We start from the raw sequence: 13,777 nt of genomic DNA on the forward strand, positions 1-13,777 counted from the left end.
CTTTTGTGTCCGTTTAGAAAATGTATTAACATTTTTATTAGAGTTCAGAAAATCATAAAAGTAGAAAGTCATACTTGGAGATTATAATTTTCTCTGTCTAATGCCTGAATTAGTAGTAACCGTTCAGAGCTTTCCCCTTAAGGCCATTCAAACCAGGTAAGTTTGAGGCCCTCTGTTACAGACGTGTGTGTGCACCCTCCTTGTGCATGTCAGCGCACATTTCTGCGTATGCATATTCACTTCTTGCCTAAATAACCTTTGTTAAATGTACTTTGTATATCTAAAAGGACTGCTAACAGGCATCAGTGGACACTGAAATTTCAGAATGAAGGCAACGTTCATGCTATTATCAGATTTGAAATAGAACTGACTTTTTTTTCTTTTTCAGAGACTATTTTAAGTGATTTTATTTTTAATCTTAATGTGCACTAAAACATTTGATTAAATTAGATGTCTTTGGTCACTTTACAGCCGCATAACTCGTCAGAGTGGTTTCCAAGTCTGCCCACATTTTGTGGGACACGGGATAGGATCGTACTTTCATGGACACCCAGAAATCTGGCATCATGGTAAGAGTTCATTTGGAAGCGATTTATCAAATGACATCAGCTTTCCTCCAAGTTCTTTTTCTCTGGAATCCACATTGTCCCCGTCCCCACCCCCACCCGTATGGGAGTGTGAGGTTATCTACTTAATTTTAACCAGGATGTTATTGCACTGTTGAATTACAGCTCAGCACATTTCCCAAATGAGGTTTATTTTGGTTTTGGTCTTTTCCCGAAGGATGCATGACTGGAAAGCCCGAGGGATGTTTGTCTAGAAGTTAACTGCAAACAAAACCCCACTGCACTGCCGTCCCAGCAGTGTGCACACAGGACTGTTTTCTGTTTTTCTTTCTCTACCCCCTTCTCTAACCGCTGACTGTTGTGGTTAAACTTCCCTGCATCCTACACAGCGTTGACAGCTGATGCATTTAGCAGCATGTACCCTTTAGTGTTTTCTGGTTTATGCCCACCCTTGTGTTTCTTCCCCAGAGTCCGGTTTTTCATGTCTGGGTAGTATACCCTACAGAGAGAAGGCAACAGCCACCAGAAGGGGTGGGGGGATTGGGGTTAGGGAGAAAGCAGCTGTGGAGGAACCCCAAGGTGGGGGTGTGTGCACATTTGAACAAGGGCTAAGAGAAAGTCGGTCCCCGTGTCTTGCCCTATGTACTTGAGATAGGACAAGTCCCTGGAAGAACTAGCTGGAAACCACCCTAGAGACCCAGCAGAACAGTGGGCCATCTGAGCCCCCACCTGAGACAGCTCAGAAGAGGTCCATGTCAAGTGTAGAAAGAGCCCATCTCCCTGTGTCTCACCAGTGCCAGTGCTGACAGCTGTTGAAGCACGAAGCCCTGCCTCTGGCTCCATTATACATGCTGGGGGTCTGTTCTTTGGCACCTTTTCCCCAGGACTTCCTTTGGACCTAGGGAAACCAGGAGAGGTAGCATCAGGTGGCACAGGGAACAGCAGCCTTGAAGAGAAGGGTCTGCTGGTATCTGAAGACCTTAGGTACCTCCCTGCCAGACCTTGACAAACTGCTAAAGAGTGGGTGGGGTCTGAGAACACAAGTACCACAAAGGGTGAACACCCCCCCAACACACACACACACACACACACACACACACACACACACACCTCCTGCAAGCCCTTCATTTAACCCTGTGGGCTCATCCAGGTATCCATAACCCTAACCCTTTCCAAAAGCAAAATGGCCAAGTGTTTTAAAAACAGCCCACCCCCCTCCCTTGTGCTTCTTTCCCTCCTTGGTCCCTTTCCTCATACCTTCCTGTGTTTGCTTTGCAGCTAATGACAGTGACCTGCCTATGGAGGAGGGCATGGCTTTCACTATAGGTAAAGGATGCTGGGCTCCTCTGGAGAGCTGGGGCCCCTGGACAGAGACTGGCCTTTGCGGAGGCTTGAAGTCCTGCAAAGGACTAATAAAGCTGATCAGCATAATGAAATAATTTGGATGCATAGTAAATGTGATTAAATAATATCCTCCAGCCCCGTCTTCCTAAATCAGATACTTACCGACACATTTAGGAGACCGCAGCCATCCAGCCTCTAATTCTGTTACCGGCATAATGTGCTGTTTGGATTTGTGTGTGTGTGTGTGTGTGTGTGTGTGTGTGTGTGTTTTGTTTTTTCATTAACACCCAGTAACTAGTGGCGATTAAGCCCCTTGCTCTCTGTCAGCAAGTGGCATGTGCTCCGTGGCGGCCCATTTCTGGCTGATGGCATGATTGGTGTCACCACCAAATTCCAATCACCTAGGGCCACCAAGGCCGCCTAGTTCTGACTGTAGGACTTAATGGAGAAGCAATTAGAGTGAAATAAGAAAATTGTTATTTGCTGATTAATGAACATTTTGAGCATGTTTTAAAAATTCAAATATTTTTTAAGAACTGACTGGAATGTATAAGAGGGACTGGTGTTTGGGTGGTTATTATCCACAGGGTCCTAATTAAGGCTTGATTAAAATGCCCTTCTTTCTCAAAAAAAAAATTATGAGCCAGGCAACTTCATACATTTTTTTAATGATGTTGCATTTCCTCTCCCCACTGTTTAGTTTGTAGGGAACTGTGTAAGCAGCGTCAATTATTAGCCCTTATAAGATGACAACACGAACTGTGGGTGAAACACTCAGGGAGGGAGGGGCCTCCTTACAACCTCGCTCTCTCATTACCAACTGAAACAATATCTACTGAACTAAACAGTTTCTCTCCTACAGAGCCAATCATCACTGAAGGTTCCCCAGAATTTAAAGTCCTTGAGGACGAGTGGACTGTGGTCTCACTAGACAACCAAAGGTGTTTGCCCTGTTATTTTTGAATTGCTTGGGGGAAGGGAAGCCCGAGGCAAACTGCAGTGTCCTGACAGCAGCCCCGTGTATTTCAGGTCTGCCCAGTTCGAGCACTCAGTCCTCATCACTCCAACAGGCGTGGAGATACTGACCAAACTGCCACAAGAAGCCTGAAAATCAGCCAGAAGGCCACTGAGACCCAGCGCCTTTTTTCTTAAAGAGACTTTCACGGACTGAGGAGCCAACCCCAGGCCACATAGAAGTCTGCAGTGTCTAGGAGAAAATGCAGCAAGGATAGGCTTTGGAGACTCAGGTCCGACAGGACAGCCCTTGCAGCCAGAAAAACAAACCTCCCTTTCTGAGCAGGTGCTTTGCCCTTTCCCTGTCCATATTTTGCCTAAGTTAAAAACAAAAAACTCTCAAACCTATTGTATCCAGTCTTTACACGTGACAGCTACAGAGGGGGAGGGGCAGGTGATTAGTTTTAGAATCTCCAAACTTTAACATGCATACATGCAGAAAAAAAACAAACAAATAAACAAACAAACCCAGAACCTTTAGCTCAAAATCTGTTTTAATCTGGTTCATCTCCTGTGAATCTTAAAATTGCTGGGCTGAGGGCACTCCCAGAGGCAAGCACCTGCTTCCACCCCAATTTCCTCTTCATTGAGGTTTGCCCCAGAGAGGATGAGCCAGGAAGCATTGCCTACAAACATTTTCTTGGCTGTGAACCATAGGTTTATGCTTTCTGAAGCAGTGAGCATTTCTGAAGATGTGAGCAGTCCTGAAACCCCTGAGGCTCTTCACCACCACCAACCAGCCATGCTTGATGCCCCTCCCAGCCTGAGACACTCCCCTCCCACCCCCCACCCCCCACACACTAGATCATTTGTTGTACTAAAATTTTAAGCTGCAACCCCATTCTTTAGATGTGTGTCTCTTGAGTTGAGAGCCCAGCTAGGTCCTTAAACTGTCCTCCCCTGACTGCTGTCCTAGAACAGGCATTCCCCTTCTCCCGGAGCTATACAAATCAGGTATTCCTGAGATGTCACAGGATCTCCCGAGAGAGGAGACACCAGACACATTTGAGATAAGGTTCTAGTTGGCCTCATCTGGAGCTCTCAGCTTTAACTATGCATTAACTTGCCTGCAGGGCCTACCTGCTTGAGGAGCAGAAATCCATTCCTGCCCAAAGCACTCTGCTTTCCCTTGTTGTCAGGGATCTTCAGGGTGGGCTAGGCTGGGCCTCACAGGAAGCCAGTCCTCACAGGAAGCCAGTCCCCTCTGGGCATGACTAGAGAGATCCAGAACATCAGCAGCTCTGTGAACTCTGTTTTGTGTTCATGCAGATGGCAAAGTGGCCATATCCTTAATACAGCTTGGGTCGTCTGGGGAGCCACGGACATTGTACATTTGCCAGGATTGATAGCACAGAGGCATTTACAGGGAGTTAGCCGGACACCCAGAGCCATGGAGGAGGAGGTGGGAAGCTGAGGACAAGTACTGTGGAAAGTGGTACATTTCAGCTCTTCTCTACACTTGGGGATTGCTCTGTGTTCCCCAACCCTCCAGATCAGTATTTCTACATCTAGAGATGTAAAGTGTTGTTTGTGGAGGCAATTCTAAACCTAGTTTGTCTGAGGGTAAGAAGGAATGGGGATTTTCTTTTAAGAACAACTGGTAAACTTTTGAGGTGTTCTGGAATTTGCCAGGACTCTGGTCAAGAGGCTGAAGCTGTGACCATGGAGCATCCATAGTCCTGAGAGAGGAACAGGGCCAGCTGCCTTAGAAGATACCTGCCAGAGAATGGCTTCACTTCTTTCCTGGAGCAATCAGATTAGCATGTGGTGTCTTTATCTGCAGATCAGTTTACTCTTAGGTCCCCCTAAGGATAGTTTTATTAGGACCACAGGATTTTACCAACCACTGGGACAATTATTGCAGGTGGAGGTATTTATGGGGAAAGTATGTAATCTGATTTAGTAATCTAGCCTGTGCTGCTAAACTCAGCAGCTCTGTAGGAAACAAATCTGAATTAAAGGAATTCTGTGTAACGTTCTTTGAAGTTAAGATTGGAAAGTAGATTTTTTTTTAAGAGCCTCCTCTTGTCCACTTCCTCATCCACCGGCCAACTAAACTGACCTGACACCTAATCCTGAGCCGAAGAGATTCCAGACTGGAGGAGTAAGCTGGCTACCACTTGAGCTGTTGGCTCCTGAGGTAACTCCAATGAGTTCTGCTCCCGATCTGGAACCTTCAGGACCAGTGCGAGGATTCTAAGTTCCTGTCATACTTGGGTTGGCAAAGGTAGCATTTTGGAACAGGCGTGTCACTTTCGAGTTGGGTCAGTTGGAGGACTGCACCAGGCACAGGGCTCACAAATAGAGATAAGATCTCATTTCCTGAGGCCTGTGCACTCCTTCAGGGGGCCCGACTCAGTTTCTTCCAAGACTTGCTTCCTTGAATTAGGAAATAATTCTGGAGTGTGCTCCCTCACCTAACACAGTTGAGTTCCAAATGATTCTAGGCTCTGAAACCCTATCGCGCCAGTTTCCAGTCCTGCTCCACTAAGCGGAAGGACAGAGCTCCTAGTAGCCCCGAGGTCCCTCTCTGTTTCCCCAACCTAGCTAGTCTTTGGGATAAACTGGTCCTAGGCAGTCCGTCGGACATCCCCGTGCCTTGCACTAAGTTCCAAGAGACACCAGTCCAGTTTTCCCCAATCCCAACCCCGGCGCACAACCGCAGCGATCACTTACATGGGCCAGGCCCGCAAGGCGAAGAGACCTTCGGTTCAGATGGCATCCAAGCGGCTGTGTTGGGCGCACAGGACGGCATTCCACACCCCAAAACAGGTACTAAGAAGGAGCAATTAAAATCACGACAGGAAGTACGACAGGAAGACCAGGACGAGCCGAGTTGGAGTTCTTAGTTGGTTGGTGCTACAAAGCCTCACCGTGTGGTTTGGCGATTAAGGAAAAAACAAAAAACAAAACCTTTCAGTCGTTGGCAAACCCTTTATTGGTTTACTGATTTTGGACTGTTGTTTTTTGTTTTGTTTTTTTCTCTTTCTTTTGTTTTTCTCTTTGCTCCAACCAACATGCTGCATGAAATGTTTCTGCTCACAGACTCGTGCCTTTAAATCAGAAGAGGAAATCTGCAGGCAGGAGCTGCTGCTGAAGAAGTTGAGAGAGAGAGAGAGAGAGAGAGAGAGAGAGAGAGAGAGAGAGAGAGAGAGAGAGAGAGAGAGAGAGAGAGAGAGAGAGAGAGAATATGAGCCCCCTCTACTCATATCTGTAACGACATCACCGAGTAATTTGTTTTGAATGTTCATTTTTATTGGTGTTCCCTCTGCCGAAATGCTTGATTACAGAGGTCTTCCTGTGATCGCTGTGCACTCCAGATAGGGGAAGGTGCCGCGGCGAAGGTTCAGCCCAGGCCAGATCAAATCCCCGGGCTGTTTAACGCTGAAAGGCTGCATGTTGCTATTAGTGTTAAATATATGGCTAATTATGCGTATGAAAATTAAACATCAGTGTTATGCTAATGGGGCGCCTTCAGCTGCGGATCTGAGCACTTGAGACTACCATTTAATCAAATGAATCAGTAACTAATACGTGTGCACGTGTGAACTTTCACAAGATCATCCCCCCCCCCACCCCGGTCCCCGTCACACCGCTAAATTATGAAAGAAATAATTATCAACACTTTCTAATTACCTAACAAAGTAATTTGGGATTCATCGTGGGGCTGGCGGGATTGGGAACCGACAGTCCCTAGCAACCAGCGTAGTTTGCGCCACGCGAGGTGGCTGTGTGGTAGTAGTGGTGGGTGGGGGCAAGAGAGCCTTTTGTGCACTTTTCAACACTTGCACCCAGAAGGTAGACGGCGCCTTGGCAGCTCTTTCCTTCATCAGCTTCCCCGCCTCACCCCCGGGCCCGGAGGCTCCAGCTTTGGCCACTGGAGGTGAGGAAGAGACTGGGTGACAGAGAGGGGCATATCTAAACACAAATATTCAAGCCTACCACAGATCTGGATTTGCTGAGGGTTTCGGTGTCCCCCTAGGACTCCCAAACCCCAAGTACTCTGGCCAAACCCCAGGAGGTCGGAAAATGACCACCTGGCGGGCGTGCGACGCTCCAGCCACCAGGCGACCGCAAGCCCTCCGGACTCCACGCTGAGCCGCGCCCTCCGGGCGAGTGAGCCCGGGGCGCGTGGCTCAGGGGGTGTGGAGAGGGGAGGGGGAGGCAGGAAGGTTGGGAGGGGAAGGGAGGGGGAGGCGGTGCGGCCGCCTTTCCTGGGTGGAGAAGCGCGGGTTCCTGGCTCTCCACGCGCACTGCTTTGATCAGACCCGTGCAGCCTCGAGCTGGAGTGGCCAGCTGGGCCTGGAGAGATGCGAGCAAGCCCCTGGGAACGGTGGCAACGGCGGGGCGGCGGCCGAGTGAGTGAGTTGGGCCAGAGGGCCCCCAAACCCCGATCCCCGGGATGTGGCCGAGAGAACCCCAACCTGGGAGGCGCGGCCTGGAGCGCGCTGAGCTAGGCACAGGACGCTCAGAAGGACCGCTGGCTGGAGGCTACCTGGGTTGTCGCCCAGTGCGCGACTCCGCGATCCAGAGACCGCGGCCGGACTCTGGAGCGGCGCTCCGCACCGGACTAGGTGACCTCAAGAAGAAGTGGTCCGGGGTCCCAGGCGTTGGGGGCGGGCGAAGGGTGGGGACAGCAAGGGGGAGGGCGACGGCAGGGCGCGGCTGGTTGGTTTCTGGGGCGGGAAGCGCACGAGGGAGGCGGGAGGCTGGAGTCGCGGGCCTTCGAGGTCCCAGCACGGACGCCGCAGCCCATTGTGCGTCCTGCTCCGCGCGCTCTGTTGCAGAGGAGCCCCGGCCGGGACGTGTGGACCCGATTCTCCCCAGGCCGGGCCGCGTCGCCCGCTCTAGTCCAGCCGAGCCCGAGCTTCTCGGACCAATCCCCGGTGATTATGCAAGAGAGCCGACCAATCAGCTCCACCAGCTCATGAATATTTATGACCTTGGCTGAGTCAAAGCTTTGAACCGAGTTTGGGGAGCTCGGCAGCATCATGCTTAGACTTTTCAAAGAGACAAACTCCATTTTCTTATGAATGGAAAGTGAAAACCCCTGTTCCGCTTAAATTGGGTTCCTTCCTGTCCTGAGAAACATAGAGACCCCCAAAAGGGAAGCAGAGGAGAGAAAGACCCACACCCAGACCCCGCGAGAAGAGATGACCATGACCACCATGCCAGAAAGTCTCAACAGCCCCGTGTCGGGCAAGGCTGTGTTTATGGAGTTTGGGCCGCCCAACCAGCAAATGTCTCCTTCTCCCATGTCCCACGGGCACTACTCCATGCACTGTTTACACTCGGCGGGCCATTCGCAGCCCGACGGTGCCTACAGTTCGGCCTCGTCCTTCTCCCGACCGCTGGGCTACCCCTACGTCAACTCGGTCAGCAGCCACGCGTCCAGCCCCTACATCAGTTCCGTGCAGTCCTACCCCGGCAGCGCCAGCCTCGCCCAGAGCCGCCTGGAGGACCCAGGTACGTGCGCTTGCCAGGGACCAGGAGAGAAGGGGAAGGAGAATAGAAGAGAGGGGGAGAAGGGGAGGGGGAAAGAGAAAAGACAAGAGAGTGTGGGGTAGAGAGAGGTGGGTGGGGGTGGGGAAAGCGCGGAAGTAGTAGAGGTTTCGGATATCAATCTTTGGATCCTTGTCACTGAAAAGAAAAAAAATTATAAGTCAATTCAATTTACAACTGTCCAGCAAAGGATAAACCCGAGCGCGTCTCCTGGCACTGGCTGGGCCTCTGGGCCGCTCGGTGCGCTGAGCACACAATGCCCCGCTGGAAAACAGAAACCCACATGTGCACGTATTAGTCTCGGTAATTATTTATTGCGTAGTGCTATAAACAATGTATGCAATTAAGGGTAATTAAACCTCAACTACTGCCTGCAAAAAATAGCAAACTTTCTCTGCAAAGGCAATAGCTGCACTCTTGGGAACGACCCAATTCTGTCTGCAGCAGCCAGGGACCTGCGCTCGGACCTTGAGGGACCCTTCGCAGTCTTTCAGGGTTTCTTGAACGTTCTTTTTTCGGACCTTGCCTCTGCCAACCCATCCATAGACATTCATTCTCGTCCCTCCTTACTAAAGGCAGTGCAGCATTAACAAGGGTCTCTGCTTCTGTTGTCCCTCCAGGGGCGGACTCCGAGAAGAGCACCGTGGTGGAAGGCGGTGAAGTGCGCTTTAACGGCAAAGGGAAAAAGATCCGTAAACCCAGGACAATTTATTCCAGTTTGCAGTTGCAGGCTTTGAACCGGAGGTTCCAACAAACTCAGTACCTAGCTCTGCCTGAGAGGGCGGAGCTGGCGGCCTCCTTGGGACTCACTCAGACTCAGGTACCTGGCCGCTCCGCCAAACAGGCTTCCGGAGCTGGGCTTGAGCCCCAGGCTTCAAATTTTTTGTTCGCTGGGCCTCTGGTTCTAGGTGTCACTGTCCGCCCCCTAACCCCCGTGTGTGTGTGTGTGTGTGTGTGTGTGTGTGTGTGTGTGTGTGTGTGTATGTGTGTGTGTGTGTGTCCGTGTGTGTCCGTCCACCTCTGACTTTCAGCGTCTCCCCTTCCTCCCTCAAACTGTTGCCCTAGCTCGGACCCTACTCTGACCTGCAGGCTACCTGGTCTTCTGTCCCTGGACTTCTGATCAGGCAGGGAACTGGAAGGATTTCCCCAGACGTTTTGTTTGGAGAGTCTGAGGTCACACGTGTCTGAACAACTGGAACAATAGAAGGGGGATTTAATCTTCCTTTGCCTTTAAAGTGTGTAACTAATCACTCGGATCCTGGGCCTAAGCCTGCTTCCTCCACCACCTTCTTCTTGTGAGGTGGCAGAGGCGGATCCTTCCCTCTGGCCCTTCACTTCCCAAATTCCAGATCCTTAAGAAGTAGAAAAAAGCGAGATTTTTTTCTTCTTCTTACATTTCTCTAAGACCCTGGGCAGTTCGTAGGCATTCAAACCGGAGCTGATACCGGTTTCCAAAGTCTGTCTCTAGATTTAGATTGAAGCTGGGGGAAGCAAATACACCTATGGGGAGAAAAAGTTGCAGTGAGTCTAGAGTTTAACAAAGACACTGTGATTTCTTTCATCAGTCCTTCAACTCATCCAAAGGCAGAAAGTTTCGTGCAAAGCAAAGGTGATCTAATTTTAATAAATGCCCTCCATTCCTATCTAGGTTTTAAACTTTCTTTATTGTTATTGCATTGTTCTGCAAGAGGTCTTCCATAAACGTCAGCCCGGGTGGCACCGACTCATTTGCAAGCAAGACCCCCGTTCTCTTATCCCCCGTCTCTGAATGCTGCTCTAAAGGCTACCAGCAGCGGCGGGACCTAGGGCTCAACTTTCTGGCCTTTGGCGCTCATGAGGGGTGGGGTGGCCGTAGTCTTTGCCCCTCTATCCTGGAGCTGTCAGCTTTTCCAAAGCAAGGAGGGCGGGTATTACTGTCCACCAGTCCCTTTTCTCCTCCCTAGACCTGGGTAGACTCAGTGGTCATAGTCCAGTCACGTTGTCGCCCGATCCTGCAGGTCAAGATATGGTTCCAGAACAAACGCTCCAAGTTCAAGAAGCTGATGAAGCAAGGCGGGGCAGCTCTGGAGGGCAGCGCGCTGGCGAATGGCAGGGCCTTGTCTGCCGGCTCCCCACCGGTACCACCCGGCTGGAATCCGAACTCCTCATCTGGGAAGGGCTCTGGCAGCAGCACTGGCTCCTACGTCCCCAGCTACACATCGTGGTATCCCTCAGCACACCAAGAAGCTATGCAGCAGCCTCAACTGATGTGAGGCTATCAGTTCGCACTCACCCGCTTCCTGATCGTCTCCCTTGGCCCGGCCCCTCCCGTCTCCAGGTTCATCCACCCTTTCCCATGCCCTGCGCCAGGAGGAGAAGGGCCCAGGGGCGGGGGCGAGAGGAGGGTAAAGATAAAAGAAAAAGGAACCGTGAAGGCAGAGGGCTTTCTGCCTCCTCGAAGCCCCTAAAAGTCCGGCCCAGCGACTTTTCAGCTCTGGGCCCGAACCTGGTTTGGGCCACGGTGACAGCAGAGTGGCCTCAAAGCGCAGGCACAGCCACTGGAGACAGCCAGTGCAACAAGACAACCCGCTGGACCAGACCAGACTCTCAGCTTTGTGAGACTATCAGGAAAAAAAAAAATACATAGGAGGGGGATATATGCTCTCTTTTTTTTTTTTCTGTTCTGTCCGTCTTTGTCTCCTTTTTGCACTGTTTGTGCACCGAAGTCAAGGTCCTCGTGTGTCTGCTGTCCTCATTCTACGGCCTCTCCAAAAAGTCACCAGGTCTGAGCCACACCTGTCTGCCGGCAGCCCATCACCAAATCCTGGAAGGCTTTTTCCTGAATGGTCTTCTTCCGGGCCCTGCTTGACCATCTGTGTAGCTTGTTTGGGAAATCAGAGGGAGGGGGGGGGGTTAATTTATTGAAAAACAGACTTTGTCTGCTGCTGAGTGTTGGCCAATTCCAAGTTCTCTGGGACAAGTTCTCTGGGACATGGAGTGTGCACTGTCCAAACATACTATTTACCTTAAACACACCAGAAGAGGGGACAAGAATGGGATAGTGGCTTCTAAGGTACACAGTAACTTTTGTACTTGGCTGGAACGGAGAAGGGGAAGCAGAATGATTTGCATTTTATATGCCCCAAATTATTAAAAAAAATAACAACAAAAGAAAGAACGAAGTAAGGAAAGATCTGTAAGGCCAACAGGATGGTGTCAAAAACGTGTGAACAGGAACACCGAGCCAAGAGGAAAAAATCATACTTTGGGCAACAAGAGAGAGGACCAATGGGCCTTGGAGAGAAAATAATTTGTCCTGTGAAAGCACCCCAATTCCAGGTCGCTTTAAAGTAAGACACAAGCAGCTTTAAATAATCCCCAGCGGCTCGACCACAGAACACAAGTCATCAACCTGAACGCACAGGCTCTGGTGCAGGATCTAATTGCTGTACATATTATTATTGTTGTTATTATTAATAATTATTATTATTGTTCTGTAAACATGTTGCACAAACTTAGCCTCTTTCCGTTGTTCTGTTGTGTGTGGCTGTAAACCCGATGCTTTGTGAAATGAGAATCTTGACATTTTACTTGTGAAATTTGGAAAATGTGACCGATTGGAATCAACCGTGTTTTGTGTTCTCTATGTCAAAGTTTAGTTTTATATTGAGAATGTTAACTTATTGCTTTGTATCTTGGGGGAGGGAGGGACTTTGTAAATAAGTTATAAAGTTTCTTTGAGACAGTAAAATTATGGTTTCAAGAAAGAACCATTGCCTCCTGTGCTGTTTGAAGGGAGAGGAGGGGTGTCCTTCCTCAACTCTGGTACATTGACATACTATTTACTACTTAACATACCGTTTACTAGGGAGAGGTTGGAGATCTCTAATATTGCACTAAGATATCATACTAAGGTCTGTGGGGTGCCCCCAAAGACCTGTTTCTCTTACTTCTCCCCCTTAGCACGGTCTGGGATCCTTGTCTGGGTTGGAGAGATGGAGACAGAGTGTTAGTGCATTTGACTCAGGGGCAGGTGTTTGACGGCAGAGTTCCACCTTAGGTGCTCAGGAATCGGAAAGATTGAGAAAAGCAGAACCTCAGGGCAGGCTTGGGCAACTGGGGCTCTCTTCTGGTGTCCTGTCATTTCTCAAGAACCCTGGGAACAGAGATACCCTGCTTTGCCCCAGCCTCCACCCGGATCTGACCTGCCAGATTTCGCTTGACCGCAGGCACAGGATAGCGCCTTGGCAGGGACAGGAAGCTCATGTCTTCCAAGCCACCACCCCAATCAATCACTGAGGTCCTTGGGGACAGGGCATAGTCCCAGGGAGCCACTAGAGCTTTCCACTGGAGGAGGGGGGAGGGAGGGAAGAGCCATTTTTGCGTAGTGCCTAAAGACTTTTCTCTACATACTCACAAATCAGATAGAAATGTCAAAGCACATGGGGGATTCGGTGAATTTTGAAACTCAGAGCTGACCATAGTCACTCAACATCGCTCCCACCCCAGCTCCGAGTTTCAGATGCCAGTCCGTTTTGAGAACGCTTCCCTCTGGTGGAGCGCCTGGATTAAGTTTGCTTCAAAAGACCAATGACTCTCAGAGGCTTGCACGTCTGATAGTCTCAGCCCCAGCCTAACCCCAGCTTAGTCCCAGCCTAAACCCCAGACCCAGACCGGAGGCTACTGAAAACCCTGGCCCCCACGGCCAGCCGGTTTTGTGCGATTTCTACGTCCCTGGCACCCTCCTGCTGCCCTAGGGGGCTCCGCCTTTGGGGGCCCCTTTCCGGCGCGCGGTGGGGAGCAGAGCCTGGAAGGCAGTGATCTGTGTTGTGACAAGCACCCATTTTTCAATTGGTGCTGGTGAAAGATCAGATGCGCGGAGCTCTTCCGACGCCCTTTGGGAAGGGGAGGAGGAAGTGGCGGGGCTAGAGGGGGAGTCGTATAATGGGAGAAGACCTGGAGGTAGGGTTGGATGAAACTGGGGACTGGGACTTTTGCTCTGCCGGCCGCATCAGAACCAAGAGGTGCTCAGTGGCGAGATCAGACCAAGGTGGTACTGGATAGACCCGGATTGAAACGGAGGAAAACCACTCACTTCTCAGGCTAGGCCCAGGAGTATTTGCTGACGTCTGAATCCAGCCAGGCCTGGATTCAGTTTTCTCGGGGATATGGGACTTCTCTAGCAAGGAGACTTTTCTCACTCATCTGACTCAGTCCACCAGAGGACAGCTAGTCCCCAACAGCTCCAGCCACAAGCCAAATCTGTTTGGTCAAGCCGATTTTAATACTTTGAGACATTAGCTTATACTAATTTAATAATCTCTTGCTAACAGTTCAAATAGAGAAATTATTAGTTTTAGCTCAAGGAAGGC

At 50.3% G+C, this 13,777-nt stretch overlaps 2 protein-coding genes across 4 annotated transcripts in view; both read left to right on the top strand.

The window, feature by feature from the left end:
- The window catches only part of Metap1d (methionyl aminopeptidase type 1D, mitochondrial), a 70,838-nt gene extending 65,924 nt beyond the window's left edge, over positions 1-4,914 (top strand). Inside the window, exons 6-9 of one of the 2 annotated variants that reach the window (XR_013108637.1) lie at positions 472-569; positions 1,845-1,892; positions 2,773-2,851; positions 2,940-3,013. Coding sequence is in view for 1 of the 2 variants with exons in the window: in XM_034493667.2 (XP_034349558.1) it covers positions 472-569; positions 1,845-1,892; positions 2,773-2,851; positions 2,940-3,018 (304 nt within the window). In the remaining variant the exon portion in view is untranslated. Of the gene's footprint in view, positions 1-471; positions 570-1,844; positions 1,893-2,772; positions 2,852-2,939 lie in introns of both variants that reach the window. The other variant, XM_034493667.2, reaches the window with a different exon arrangement.
- Positions 4,915-7,609: 2,695 nt separating this feature from the next.
- Dlx1 (distal-less homeobox 1) lies at positions 7,610-12,175 on the top strand. Of its 2 annotated transcripts, XM_034496091.3 has the most exons (3): positions 7,617-8,390; positions 9,047-9,246; positions 10,424-10,816. In XM_034496091.3, exons 1-3 carry the CDS (start codon positions 8,078-8,080, stop codon positions 10,676-10,678), a joined length of 768 nt encoding a protein of 255 aa, XP_034351982.1. In that variant the 5' UTR covers positions 7,617-8,077; the 3' UTR covers positions 10,679-10,816. The 2 variants fall into 2 exon arrangements, with proteins under 2 accessions (XP_076785013.1, XP_034351982.1); XM_076928898.1 differs by lacking the exon at positions 9,047-9,246 and having other exon boundaries at positions 7,610-8,390; positions 10,424-12,175.
- The last annotated feature ends 1,602 nt before the right edge of the window (positions 12,176-13,777 follow it).

Source organism: Arvicanthis niloticus, chromosome 2 (assembly GCF_011762505.2).
Source record: "Arvicanthis niloticus isolate mArvNil1 chromosome 2, mArvNil1.pat.X, whole genome shotgun sequence".
Classification (NCBI taxonomy): domain Eukaryota; kingdom Metazoa; phylum Chordata; class Mammalia; order Rodentia; family Muridae; genus Arvicanthis; species Arvicanthis niloticus.